The sequence below is a fragment of the Brassica oleracea genome, chromosome C7, assembly GCF_000695525.1.
Source record: "Brassica oleracea var. oleracea cultivar TO1000 chromosome C7, BOL, whole genome shotgun sequence".
Lineage (NCBI taxonomy): Eukaryota > Viridiplantae > Streptophyta > Magnoliopsida > Brassicales > Brassicaceae > Brassica > Brassica oleracea.
Genome location: NC_027754.1, coordinates 30621607 through 30636783, shown reverse-complemented (window position 1 = coordinate 30636783; position 15177 = coordinate 30621607). Strand labels below are relative to the sequence as shown.

General features: G+C 33.5%; 3 protein-coding genes across 3 annotated transcripts; all 3 read left to right on the top strand.

Moving 5' to 3' along the window:
- The first annotated feature begins 6 nt into the window (after positions 1 to 6).
- On the top strand, positions 7 to 1992 carry LOC106302003 (chromatin assembly factor 1 subunit A-like). The gene is made up of 5 exons (XM_013738506.1): positions 7 to 135; positions 207 to 348; positions 554 to 1469; positions 1543 to 1624; positions 1712 to 1992. Exons 1-5 carry the CDS (start codon positions 106 to 108, stop codon positions 1916 to 1918), a joined length of 1377 nt encoding a protein of 458 aa, XP_013593960.1. The 5' UTR covers positions 7 to 105; the 3' UTR covers positions 1919 to 1992.
- A 3519-nt stretch (positions 1993 to 5511) lies between these two features.
- On the top strand, positions 5512 to 6735 carry LOC106303074 (F-box/kelch-repeat protein At1g24800-like). Its single transcript, XM_013739438.1, has one exon. It carries the CDS (start codon positions 5512 to 5514, stop codon positions 6733 to 6735), a length of 1224 nt encoding a protein of 407 aa, XP_013594892.1.
- A 4989-nt stretch (positions 6736 to 11724) lies between these two features.
- LOC106303073 (F-box/kelch-repeat protein At1g24800-like) lies at positions 11725 to 13171 on the top strand. Its single transcript, XM_013739436.1, has 2 exons — positions 11725 to 11805; positions 11912 to 13171. Exons 1-2 carry the CDS (start codon positions 11725 to 11727, stop codon positions 13169 to 13171), a joined length of 1341 nt encoding a protein of 446 aa, XP_013594890.1.
- The last annotated feature ends 2006 nt before the right edge of the window (positions 13172 to 15177 follow it).

Genomic DNA, 15177 nt, shown 5'->3' with positions numbered 1-15177 from the left:
ATTCAAATAATGGCTCTGAGATCTAAGATTATAATTCTTCTATTATTTTAATCAATCTTCTTGGGATACTTGTGATTGAGAGAAGGAAAAAGATTCTCTCTTTCGATGGATTACGAACGAATCGGAAAGACCCAGGTGATAAAAATGCTGCTTCTTCCTTTCTCTCTTTCTCCCCCTTCACTAACCTATGAGTGTTTTTGTGATAGGTTACTAGCGGCGGCGGCGGCGGCTTGTCTCCGAGGAAGTTAAGGAGTATGCTTCTTCTCGGTGCTGATAGAAAGAAGAAAGAAGATATGATTGAACCAACTCCAATAGTGAGATCTGGGTCAAATCAAAGTGATGACCTTGGTACACTTTTTCTCTTTTCCCCTTTTTGATTAATCTAGGGTTCACGGTGGAGCCCCTCTTAATCATTTTCCTTAATGACCCTTTTTTAAAAAAAAAAACATGTTTTGTCCCCATTTGCTTAATGGTATCTTATTAAGTTGAAAAGGTCTCTCTCTCTCTCCTTGTGACCGACCTTACTTAAAATAATCAATGTACAAAAATGCAGTTGCTAGTGGATCAGATGATTGCAAAGACGTTGATGTTGTGTGTGAGATCACCACTGATTATGACAATGTGAGTGAAGAAGTCAAGAGTGTTTCTGCATCCCTCTTTGAGTTTCAAAAGACAGAAAAGGACAAGGCTGCTCAAAGACTTCCCACTAGATCCTTCTCCAAACCTGCTCCATCCAAATGGGACGATGCGCAGAAATGGATCGCTAGTCCAACATCTAACCGACCAAAGACAGCAGCAGGACAGGTTCATGTCTCAAAGAAAGGGCCTAGCTTTGGTCGGCAGTCTTCTATGAAGATTCTTGAAGTTGCTGCTGCTGAAGAGCCTGATACAAAGCGAATAGATGTAAGCCAAGTGAGAAAGGAGACAGGAGAGAAGTTTGTCAGCTGGGAAGTTGATTCGTATGTCAAACCTGTTCTCACGGTTGACAACTCCATTGCAACTGAAGTTAATCTCAGCCGTCATGACTCATCCATTGCAACTGCGTTTGCACAGCCACCTTCAACAGCGAGATCTGTATCAATGAGAGACATGGGAACCGAGATGACTCCAATAGCGAGCCAAGAACCTTCTAGAAACGGGACGCCGATCAGGGCAACAACGCCAATCAGAAGTCCTATAACTTCTGAACCTTCGAGTCCTGGGAGAAGACAAGCATCATCAGCTTCTCAGATGAGTAACAAGGAGCTCTCAGAGAAAGAGCTTCAAATGAAGACTAGGAGAGAGATAATGGAGTTGGGAACACAGCTTGGGAAGTTGAACATTGCTGCTTGGGCTAGCAAAGAGGATGAAGACAAAGATGCTTCCACATCACTGAAGAACAAAGCTGCTTATCTGCAGACTTCTAAGAGTGTTTCCGAAGCTCGTGCTTCTGCGTGGGAGGAAGCGGAAAAGGCTAAGCACATGGCTAGGTAACTCAGAACTTGCACTGTTTGTTTGATCGTAGTGGGTTTAACTTAAAAATGACTAGTGTGTAATCTCCAGGTTTAGACGCGAAGAGATGAAGATACAAGCGTGGGAGAATCATCAGAAGGCGAAATCCGAAGCTGAGATGAGGAAAACAGAGGTAAGTAAAGCATGAAACCCTCAAGAAACATAGTGAAAGTTGATCATAGAAACCATGGCCTCTGCTTATAAGTCTGTGTTATTGCAGGTGGAAGTTGAGAGGATAAAGGGACGAGCGCAAGACAGGTTGATGAACAAACTAGCTGAGATAGAGAGGAAAGCAGAGGGGAAACGAGCAGCGGCTGAAGCGAAGAAGATTCGTCAAGCAGCTAAAACAGAGAAACAAGCTGAACAAATCAGAAGAACAGGCAAAGTCCCTTCATTGATGTTTTCTTGCTTTAGCTTTTGTTCTTAGTAACAAACATGAAGAGTCCAATCTTTGTATTATTTTGTACAATACAAGTGTTTGTCAAAGTACCTTTTTATTCATCTTAGTTGCTTTGTAGATCTATCACTCGGTTTATAACTCTTCTGGTTCAGACTCGATTTAGGCTCGGTTATGTTTGGGTTGTTGATAAATCTAGGAGTATTTTGGTTTAAACATGGTTTCTCTTTTTTTTTTTTGAAATATGATTTGGCTTTGTTAGTTTTTGTTTTGGGTGGAAGTTTTATTTAATTTCAGATTTTTATATAAATTGGTTTATTTGGTTCGGTTACGATCTAGGTCAACGATTTCTAATTTTCTTTGGTTCAAACTCGGTACTGTTAAGGTTGGTTTGATTACTTCATCATCGTCTGTTCCGAAAAAACGCTGTCTGCCAATAACAACTCACCACGTGTGTACATCTGATTTGGTAACCGATACTAATCTCCCATTCGAAAAAAAAAGTAAAAAAGTAAAAAAAGTAAAAAACAGAGCTGTTTTGATGACTTTAGCAGCAAGTCAAGAGAAAAAAAGGAAAAGATCACGAAGCCCCAAAACGGACTCAAAGAGGATATAAATAGAACAAGACCTAACGTAACCTTTAAATTCACCTTTCTGACCAATCAAATTGCCACGTAGATAATTGATCAAAAAATATTAAATTTATTTAAAAATAACTAAAAATAATAATACCAATTTTAATGACGATGAAGCCGTTACCTAAACCGTAAACCCTAAATTTTAAATTCTAAATTCTAAATTCTAAACCTTAAATCCTAAACCCAAACCCTAAACTCTATACCCAAATACTAGACCCTAAACCCAAATTGTATACCTTAAACCCAAATAATAAACCCTAAACCATAAACTATAAACCCAAACCTTAAACCCTAAACCCAAACCATATACCCTAAACCCAAATCTTATAAGGTTTGGGTTTAGTATTTAGGGTTTACGGTTTGGTTTTAAGTCTAAGATTTAGGTTTAGGGTATAAGGTTTAGGTTTAGGGTCTAGGATTTGGTTTAGGGTATAAGGTTTGGATTTAAGGTTTACGGTTTAGATTTAGGGTCTAGGATTTGGGTTTAGAGTATACAGTTTGGTTTTAGGGTATAGGATTTGGGTTTAGGGTATAGAGTTTGGGTTTTAGAATTACGGTTTAGGATTAAAAATTTAAAATTTCGGGTTTACGGTTTAGAAGGCAGTGTTAGCGTTGTTAAAATTAACATTATTTTTTTTTAGTTATTTTAAAATAAATTTAATATTTTTTAATTAATTATCAACGATTTGATTGGTCATAGAAGGAGAAGTGAATTTAAAGGGTGAACCTAAGTTTTGTTCTTATATATTTTTAACGCAGAGTTTGTCTCCACAAGTTCTCTCTCCGTGGGCAAGTTTTGTTCTTATATATTTTTAAGAGAATTGATTTGGCTACCTATGTTACCAAAGTTGACTTATTTTTTCCGTCGCATATTTGTTTAGAATTCCAGAGTTAAGCGTGCTTGGGCTGAAGTAGTGAAAAGATGGGTGACCTATCCGGAAGTGATTCGCGGTACCGTGCGAGTAAGGCCAAAACACGGAGAAACGTCATGTGTTGATTGTCGGGTCAGTAAACAATGATTCCGAGTCTTGAAAAATTTACGCCGACCGTTGGAATGGGATGAGGCCCACAGGTGAGAGAGCGGGCATGGGTGGCCCATTAGCCGCCGGGCGTTACAAGTGGTATCAAAGCTGGTTAGCCATCTCGATTCTGACCCGAAAGGCGTCTTGAGACCTGTCGTGGGGCGCAAAGAGGACGTTGTGTTTTTTGAGAGGGGGTGAATTGCAACATCCCGAATTGTGATATATGAAAAAACATAAGAGAATTGATTTGGCTACCTATATCACCAAAATTGACTTACTTTTTCCGTCACACATTTGTTTAGAACTCCAGAATTAAGCGTGTTTGGGCTAAAGTAGTGAAAAGATGGGTGACCTATCGGGAAGTGATTTGCGATACCGTGCGAGTAAGGCTAAAACACGGGGAAACGCCATGTGGTGTTTGCAGGGTCAGTAAACAATGATTCGAGTTTTAGAAAATTTACACACCGACCGTTGGAATGAGATGGGTCCACGGATAGAAAGAGCGTGCATGGGTGGCCCATTAACCGTGGCAGTCGGGGTGTTACAAATATATTCATCTTAGTTGCTTTGTGGATCTATCAATCGGTTTATAACTCTTCTGGTTCAGATTCGGTAAAGATTTGGTTATGTTTGGTATGTGGATAAATCTATGAGTATTTTGGTTTAAATAGGGCCGACGATCTATTTCTCAATGATAACTATCATATAACATTAGATTTTCCGAGCTATGATCTCATGCTAAATCCCCACGAACCGAAAGTTGCAAACTTATTTTTCCATGAATCGATAATTTGAAACATAATTATCCATAAATAATAGTTTTTAATCGGTTTACTGGTTTTAAACGGTTTAATCTTAACCAAACAATTTAAAATTAATTAAAACAAACAAAAACTTAATTATATATATATATATATATATATATATATATTTAAAGCAGATTGATCATCTTCTTCACGAAACTTGAGCATATATACGAATCTAAACCTCTCCTCTCAAATCTCAGATTCATTGTCATTGTTTCCTCTAACAACTACGCTGGAATCCTTCTCGGAATGGGAAACCCACTCCTTGACATCTCTTCCCTCGTCGACGACGAGTTTCTCACCAAGTTACACAACATCATATCCATCTCTTTTTTTGGTTGAATTCGTCTAGTGTTTCGTTTGAATCTGAAATTTATTTTTCTCCTTAGCTCTAATATTCGTTTCTGGTTTGCCTTTCAGATCCGACGTCAAGTTGAACTATGTGATTCTCGCTGAGGAGAAACATTTGTCGATGTAACCATTGCTTTTGCTTTGCGTTTGATATTCGAATATAAACTGTATACTATAATCTGTGACATTTTGGGTCCAAATTCGTTTGGTTGATGGTTGACTTTCTAGATGTTGAAGAAGACAAAAAGTAAATATATATATGTATGTATATACAAATTGTTCTTTTTAATTGAATTTATATTGTTTGGTTAAGGGTAAACCGATTAAAACCAATAAACTAATTAAAAATTTGCAAATTTCGGTTCGTGGGGATTTAGCATGAGTTCATAGTTCGGTGGGGATTTGATGATATATGATAATTATCACGGGAAAATTAATAGATTGTCGACCCGTTTAAATATGGGTTCTGTATTTTTTTTAATATGATTTGGCTTTGTTAGTTTGCTAGGTCAATGATTTATAAATTTGTTTGGTTCAAACTCTGTTCTATTAAGGTCGGTTTAAATACATCATCACCGTCTGTTCCAATAACGATGTCTGCCAATAAGACGTTACCACGTGTATACATATGATTTGATAAACAATACTAATCTCCCGATTGCCAAAAAAAGGAAAAAACAGAGCTGTTATGATGACTTTGGTCGCAAGTTTAAAAAAATGGAAAGGATTACTATTGCCCCCAAGCCAGAATCAAAGAGGCTCTAAATACATGTTTCAGGCAAGAGTTTTCTCCACAAGTTGTCTCCATGGGAAAGTATAAAGATTGTTTGAAGACCAGAGCGAATCTAAAGAAGCAGAAGAAACATGTGGCTAAAGTTGATAGAGTGACGAGTTTTAACGATCTTCCACTAGACTTGGTTGGTGATAAGATACTCTCCAAGGTTCCATTAACATCTCTCCGAGCAGTGCGTTCCACTTGCAAGTTATGGAACGCTTTATCCAAGGAATGGATGTGGAGTAACGCACCAACATCAAAGCGGCAGTTTTTGAGTTTCATGACGATGGATTACAAGGTTTATTCATTGAGATTCCATCCCCACAAAGACAAGTATATGGGAGTTTATCAACCTAGAAAGCATATAGATATACTTAATCAAGTCGAGATATCCAAAGTTTTTCACTGCAACGGCTTATTGTTATGCGTCCTCAAGGACAATTCAGGACTCGCCGTGTGGAACCCTTATTTGGGGCAAACAAGGTGGATTGAACCTAGATCAAAGTTTCACAAATGCGACATGTATGCTCTCGGGTATGACAAGAAGCGTAACCACAAAATTTTGAGATGTTTTTATGATTATGACTTCATGATCAGCAAAAAACACTCTTTCATGGTCGAAATCTACGACTTGAGATGTCATTCTTGGAGGGTTCTTGACGTTACCTCGGACTGGGCAATAGATTATGATGCTAACGGAGCGTCTTTGAAAGGAAATACTTATTTTTTTGCACAAGAGGAAATACCACCTTGTGGTGATGGAAGTATAGCGGTATCAGACCTTGAAGATTTTTTAATCTGTTTTGATTTTACAAACGAGAGATTTGGACCGCGTCTGCCTCTTCCGTTTCACTCTAGTTTAAAAGAATCTGTGACACTCTCTTGTTTTGGAGAAGAGCAGCTCGCGGTGCTGCATGAACGGTTGGATACATTAGAGACATTGGAGTTTTGGGTTACTACTAAGATTGAGCCCAACGCGGTGTCTTGGAGCAGGTTTTTGAAATTGGATATAACACAGCATGAGGGTTATTTGTCTCACGTTGGGACTTTCGTCATTGACGAGGAGGAGAAAGTTGCAATGGTTTTCGATGGAGACAGAGACGACCAACCCTCAAACACACGTCGGTACCACAAGGCTTTGGCCGTTGGAGATGGATATGTTGACTTTGAGAGTCTTAGAAAATGTCCGACTGAGTCTCGTCCCCCACTGGTGTGCTCGTCTTCTTATCTCCCAAGCTTAGTGCAAATCAATTAACTAGGGAGAAAGGAAAGAAAGAGATGATTTTTAATTTCTTCGTTAGTTTAGACTCGAATATGTTTGGGTTGTGGATAAATCCAAGGGTATCTAAATTATTAAAACCGAAATATGAGAATTGTTTGGAAACATGAATAGCAATATAAAAAAGAATATAATGTTTAAAAACATAATTATAGGGGTGGGCGTTCCGGCACCCATTCGGGTTCGGTTCGGATCTATTCGAGTTTCGGGTTTAAAGATTTCAGCCCCATTCGGGTATTTCTAAATTTTGGTTCGGGTTCGGTTCGGATCTTTGCGAGTTCGGTTCAGGTTCGGATAACCCATTTAAATTATTTTAAATTTTTTAATACTCATTATATGATTAAAATTTCTCAAAATCTAAAACAAAATAATATATTACATATAAATTTGTATAATATATGTCAAAATACCTAAAATTAACATATAAATTGGTTTAATTTGAATATTTGGATTAAAAAATCAGTAGATATTTCAAGTATTTTGGTGTTTTGAATATATTTGAGCTATTTTAGACATTTACTTTTGATTATTTATATATATTTTTAAGTATTATAGATAAATTAAAAGTATCTTATATATTTTTGATGTTTTTAATATATATTAAATCTGAAACTAAGTAATATATTTAGGTATATAAATCTATTTCGCTTACATTTGGGTACCCGAGATATTTCGGTTTAGGTCGGGTTCGGTTTCGGTTCTTTAAATACCAAAATTTTGAACCCTTTCGGATATTTAATCAATTCCGTTTCGAGTTCAGTACTACTTTTTGGGATCGGATTCGGTTCGATTCTTCGTATCCGAGTTTTTTGCCCAGCCCTAAACATGAATATAAATATATAAAAAATATAGTGTCATTTTTGTAATTTCACTTATAGAACTAACCTTATTTTTAACAGATTTATTACATTTTTTATTTCCTTATTTTCGTTCATCTCAACTACTTTATTAATTATATTACTTTATTAATTATATTACTTTAACAATACATTACATCATTAATTATATTAACATCATAATAATATTGCAGATTTTTATTCATTAGTTAATCAACATTAACTTTGTACAAATTAAAAATCGATATGTGAAATAATCGGGTTTTGCATATGGTTAAAAGTTCGGTTCAGTCTATTTTACTATTTTTATCTTAATTTTAATTGGTAAAAAATTGCGTAGCCAAACACTTAATTAAAAGACATAGTTTATGTGAACAAAATAATAACTTAAATCAAAATAATAAAAACGTATTACATATGTTGTCACTTAATTTTTTACACCATATAAGTAATTTACTAAATAATTTTTTTTCCATTTCACTTAATTTAACCAAATATATAATTAATTGTTCAAAATATCGGGTAATATACTTAGTTGGGGTCCTCTCGGGTTTATATGGTTCAGTTCTGATGTATAGGAACCTAAAAACATCAAAATAGCCAATGTATCTGAAACGGGTTCGGAATATTTGTATCACAAAAACTATATTACCAGATATTTTGAATACAATTAATTATATAGCAACACATCTAAAATATGTAACACTAATCATGAAAAATAAATAATTTATAAAAATAAAATAATCAATACCCGCACAGGCGGATCAAGTTCTAGTTTGGTTTAAATATGGTTTCTCTATTTTTAAATATGATTTGCCTTTGTTAGTGTTTGTTTTGGGCAGAAGTCTTATATAATAACAAAACTAGTGTTTTGACCCGTGCATGTTTTCACTTTATAAATATCAAAATTTGGTTTATATAACAAAGTTTGAAATTTCTTGGTTTTTAGAATAAGTTATATACTTCTATAACACTATTTACATATATTGTATGTTAAACCAACTTAAATTATATTTACAATAGGACCATCTTAAACCGGTTAATAAACCAAAAACAATATTAAACCAACATGAACCAATACCTGATTTGGCGAGGAAAGAAGTGTTTCGGGATAAACGCTTGAATGATTATTAACTGTAATGGTGTGATCATGAAAGAGTTAGTATGAATATTAACAATAAAATTATGGATTAGATTAAATTAAATTTGTAAGAATACCTTTGAGTCTATCAAAAGCAATTCAATTCTCATGAACAAGTTTGGCTTTTGGAAGTTGCGAGTTTCCCAACAATGAATCCACCTAACAAAAAGTTCGTTGTTATAAAAAATCTCCTTCAAGGTCATTAAAGGTTTTTGGGACGGCAAGAGTTGATGGTGGAACCATTTTATTGCTTTAGTGCTTTGAAGTTTTCCTTGATAGTGTGAGGTTGATGTTGATAGAATAATGAATTTTATAGGGACTTTCTTGAGGTAAAACTATACATTTTTATTTTTTTGTTTAATGTGATATTTCCATTTTTATATAATTTACTACCATTTTAAGATGGAGGTACATTTTAAGATAGATGTTTAAATCTTAATGTACTTTTTCCATTTTTTATGCTGTATGTTTACATATTATTGTTATTTTTAAATGTAAAATGGTAATCTTACATATGTTTAATGTAGTATTTCCATTTTTTATGTTGTATGTTTACATATTATTGTTATTTTTAAATGTAAAATGGTAATCTTACATATGTTTAATGTAGTATTTCCATTTTTTATGTTGTATGTTTACATATTATTGTTATTTTTAAATGTAAAATGGTAATCTTACATATGTTTAATGTAGTATTTCCATTTTTTATGTTGTATGTTTACATATTATTGTTATTTTTAAATGTAAAATGGTAATCTTACATATGTTTAATGTAGTATTTCCATTTTTTATGTTGTATGTTTACATATTATTGTTATTTTTAAATGTAAAATGGTAATCTTACATATGTTTAATGTAGTATTTCCATTTTTTATGTTGTATGTTTACATATTATTGTTATTTTTAAATGTAAAATGGTAATCTTACATATGTTTAATGTAGTATTTCCATTTTTTATGTTGTATGTTTACATATTATTGTTATTTTTAAATGTAAAATGGTAATCTTACATATGTTTAATGTAGTATTTCCATTTTTTATGTTGTATGTTTACATATTATTGTTATTTTTAAATGTAAAATGGTAATCTTACATATGTTTAATGTAGTATTTCCATTTTTTATGTTGTATGTTTACATATTATTGTTATTTTTAAATGTAAAATGGTAATCTTACATATGTTTAATGTAGTATTTCCATTTTTTATGTTGTATGTTTACATATTATTGTTATTTTTAAATGTAAAATGGTAATCTTACATATGTTTAATGTAGTATTTCCATTTTTTATGTTGTATGTTTACATATTATTGTTATTTTTAAATGTAAAATGGTAATCTTACATATGTTTAATGTAGTATTTCCATTTTTTATGTTGTATGTTTACATATTATTGTTATTTTTAAATGTAAAATGGTAATCTTACATATGTTTAATGTAGTATTTCCATTTTTTATGTTGTATGTTTACATATTATTGTTATTTTTAAATGTAAAATGGTAATCTTACATATGTTTAATGTAGTATTTCCATTTTTTATGTTGTATGTTTACATATTATTGTTATTTTTAAATGTAAAATGGTAATCTTACATATGTTTAATGTAGTATTTCCATTTTTTATGTTGTATGTTTACATATTATTGTTATTTTTAAATGTAAAATGGTAATCTTACATATGTTTAATGTAGTATTTCCATTTTTTATGTTGTATGTTTACATATTATTGTTATTTTTAAATGTAAAATGGTAATCTTACATATGTTTAATGTAGTATTTCCATTTTTTATGTTGTATGTTTACATATTATTGTTATTTTTAAATGTAAAATGGTAATCTTACATATGTTTAATGTAGTATTTCCATTTTTTATGTTGTATGTTTACATATTATTGTTATTTTTAAATGTAAAATGGTAATCTTACATATGTTTAATGTAGTATTTCCATTTTTTATGTTGTATGTTTACATATTATTGTTATTTTTAAATGTAAAATGGTAATCTTACATATGTTTAATGTAGTATTTCCATTTTTTATGTTGTATGTTTACATATTATTGTTATTTTTAAATGTAAAATGGTAATCTTACATATGTTTAATGTAGTATTTCCATTTTTTATGTTGTATGTTTACATATTATTTATTATTTTCGAAATTATAAATAGTGTTGTTTTTTTACAAAATAGTAATGTTACATTATGGAGATAAGCTGTTTTTTTTTAAGTGAAAAAATGGTAAATTTACATATGTTTAATGTACTTTTTCCATTTTTTATGCTGTATGTTTACATATTATTTATAATTTTTGAAAATTAGTAATATTAAAATGTAAAATATTTTATGCCACATGTCATCTTTCGGGAGAAATTTTTTTTGCTGATGTGGACGCTCTACGGAGCTTCAAAAGGTCCATTTTATATAGTATAGATTCTCAAATAATATATAGGAAATTGCCGAAATAACGTGTGATGCAATTTTATTATTTTATAGTTATTACCAATAATACATATAACAAATTATGGTTAGATAGCGTGATATATTTTCATGATTTTGTAGTTGAATTAATTTTGAATAAAATATCAAATTACCATTAATGAAGATTTTAAGTTTAGTTAAATTTGAGTGGCAATTTGTGTAATATTCCACGTGAAATCAAGGTTATTTTTACAGTGTACTTTTCTTCTAATAGAGAAAAGATTTTCTGTGAACCGGTTTGTTTGGTTCGGTTACTATCTCGGTTAATTCAGACCAACGATTTATAATTTTGTTTCGTTCAGACTCGGTTCTGTTAAGGTCGGTTTAAATACTTCAGCACCGTCTGTTCCAAAACGCTGTCTGCCAATAAGACCTTACAATGTGTATGATTTGATATACGATAATAATCTCCCGATCGCAAAAGAAAAAAAAAAGAAAAAACAGAGCTTTAATCGCAAGTTAAAAAAAATCAGGAAAGGATTAGTATGCCCCAAACCAGAATCATATAAAACACATGTTACACGCAGAGTTTGTCTCCACAAGTTCTCTCTCCATGGGCAAGTCTCGCAGCAAACCTGCATCAAAAGATTCAAAAGTAATCTCTCTTAATGACTTTTCTTCTTCCTCTGTTTGTCTTAAACATATGTTCCCGTCTGTTCTAAAAACCTAACTAAACTTTTGTTTGTGTTTTGGATTTTCAGTTTGAAACAACTTTGAAGAAACGTAAGAACTTAGGTAAGGAAGAGTCTAAGGAATGTTTGAAGACCAGAGCGAATCTAAAGAAGCGTAAGAAACATGTGTTGAACGTTGGAAGAGTGACGAGGTTTAGCGATCTTCCACTAGACTTGGTTGGTGATAAGATACTCTCCAAGGTTCCAATAACGTCTCTTGGAGCGGTGCGTTCCACTTGCAAGTTATGGAACGCTTTATCCAGAGAATGGATCTTGAGTAACGCAGCAGAATTAAAGCGGCAAGTTTTAGGTTTCATGACGATGGATTACAAGATTTATTCATTGAGATTCCATCTCCACAAAGACAAGTATAGGGGAGTTTATCAATCTAGAAAGCATATAGATATACTTAATCAAGTCGAGATATCCAAAGTCTTTCACTGCCACGGCTTATTGTTATGCGTCCTCAAGGACAACTCGAGGCTCGCCGTGTGGAACCCTTATTTGGGGCAAACAAGGTGGATTGAACCTAGATCAAAGTTTCACAAATGCGACATGTATGCTCTCGGGTATGACAAGAAGCTTAAGCACAAAATCTTGAGATGTTTTTATGATTATGACTTCATGATCAGCAAAAAACACTCTTTCATGGTCGAAATCTACGACTTGAGATCTCATTCTTGGAAGGTTCTTGACGTTACGTCGGACTTGGCAATAGAGTATGATGCTATAGGAGCGTCTTTGAAAGGAAATACTTATTTTTTTGCTCAAGAGGAGATACCACCTGGTGATGGAAGTATAGTGGTATCAGACCTTGAAGATTTTTTAATCTGTTTTGATTTTACAAACGAGAGATTTGAACAGCGTCTGCCTCTTCCGTTTCACTCTAGTTTACAAGAAGCTGTGACACTCTCTTGTGTTGGAGAAGATCAGATCGCCGTGCTATATGAAAGGTTGTATACAATAGGGACATTGGAGTTTTGGGTTACTACTAAGATTGAGCCCAACGAGGTGTCTTGGAGCAAGTTTTTGAAAGTAGATATGACACCACATGATGGTTATTTGTCTCACGTTGGGAGTTTCATCATTGACGAAGAGGAGAAAGTTGCAATGGTTTTTGATGGAGACAGAGACGACCAACCCTCAAAGACACGTCGGTACCACAGGGCTATGACCGTTGGAGATGGATATTGTGGATTATATGTGGGTCTTAGAAAATGTCCGACTGAGTCTCGTCCCCCACTGGTGTGCTCGTCTTCTTATCTTCCAAGCTTAGTGCAAATCAACTAAGGAAAGAAGATGTTTTTAATTTACCTTTGTTTGTTTCTTGCATGCATGCTACTTGTTCTACTTTGTTTTCTATTTGTCTTCTAATGCTAAAGTTCAAAGACTTCGGCCATTGCATGATTTACCTTTTGTTCACTTAGGATCCTTTAATGCTTGTAAGACGTCGTATAATTTATTTGGGTAAAAAAAAGGATCTGGTTGTGAATAATTAAATAGAAGTTAGAAACAAAGGATATAAATCTTATCTTATATAATAAAGTTTACTTGATTCTTTCCTTATGCGTCCACGTCATCTGGGAGGGGTGGGCGTTTTTTGACACCTGACAACTCTTTTTTTTTAAACTAAAGCTTGTCTTTGTAAAATTATCTGAACGGTCTAGACGTAAATGTATGGGTCTGACGTAACTTTCATGTTTATGTTATAGATTTGTACTATTTGGGCTTCTACATTAACTTTTTGTTCAGGCCCAATTGTGTATCGGGTTTAGTGTTTCTCTCATTCTTCTTCAGATACTGTAAGGCTTCGCCGCCGTGAAGATTGCTACAGATTCCATGCCTCTCATCCATTGTCGTGTAACGTCTCCGACTATCATTGATTTCGTCATATTAAAGCAAGCATTTACTTGATTAACATCACTCTTTTGCTCTCTGCCATGGAATCGCATTCCCCTTTCTCTCCAAGGTAACAGACGAAAGCTCTACTTATAAATAAGGTTGTTCTCTGCGATGAAATGCAACACTTCAACAAAATCGAATAGCACATTCTTGATTTGAACACATGGGCGTCTATATGTTACTATTGGATGATAAGGTTGGTCTTATGGTTATTGTTTTTGTAACTATCTTTACAACGCTTGGTATTTTCACACTTATATTCAACTCTCTCACTGCAACAGGACTACAAGAGTCACTCATCCAAGCCTCTAACACACACAGTCCACGGGCTGAACACTTTCAGAGAATTAGAGGAAGCACTTTCAGAGAACTAAGTGGATTCAATGTATAATGATTTCCTTCTGGATGATAGGTGGATTTGCTATGAAAAAAAGATGTTGGAAGACAGAAGGTTCCCCAAATTGCATCTCAACTTTCATCTCAGGTAAATCTATATATATCACCAAGCCTTAAGCTTATACATAATAAAAATGAAAATTTTAATTATTAGTTAGGTGGAGATATGTTTTTAATAAAAGTAACAAAACCGAATAATAAATATATTTTCAAATTGAGAATAAACTAACTATTATTTTCTTAGTTAGGTAATTCCTATTTGAGAATTTAGTTTACCTTTGTGTTTAAAAACAACACTAAGTTTTTTAGTTTGGTGTACCTTCGGTTATGGCAGGCAACTCTGATTCAGGCCTCAATTACCTTGGCTTGGACTGTTCATGATGTTATCGCTTGAGTGCACAGACTCAATAAATTCCAATACCTAAGACCTGAACTGAACATCCCTTCTTTGCTCTTGACTACTTGCCTTTTTGTTTATGTCCAGAGAAGTGATAACCACCCTGGTGATGACATGCCTGGAGCTGTAGCAGTGTCAACTAAGCCATCTGATATGATGCTCCATCATGCATCTGAGAAAAAAATTTGATGTTAGGAGTTTTCAAGGCTCCTAAGACAAATGTTGTAGTATAGTGATTGTCGAACCAGTTCTGAGAGATATGAAATCAATGAGAATGCAAGTACTCACTTAATCTAAGTGCAACCAATGATTTAGATGAGTTTTAAGCTATGACAAAAACTAAAAAGCAATAACAGAATGATACTTTCTCGACTAAGGGAAAAGAGAACTCATTGGCATAGGGATTAGACCTTGGGTGATCAAGTTTCGAACTGAGGATGACAAATGATCAATCAAACTATCGACCTTAAGCCTAGACACAATTCTAAGCAAGCTCTATGTCTAGATGAATGCTCATTTGCTAACATATCTCAAACATCAAATGTCTTTGGTTGAATAATATGAAAGCAATCATTACTAACAAGTCTATTAGCTATTTTAG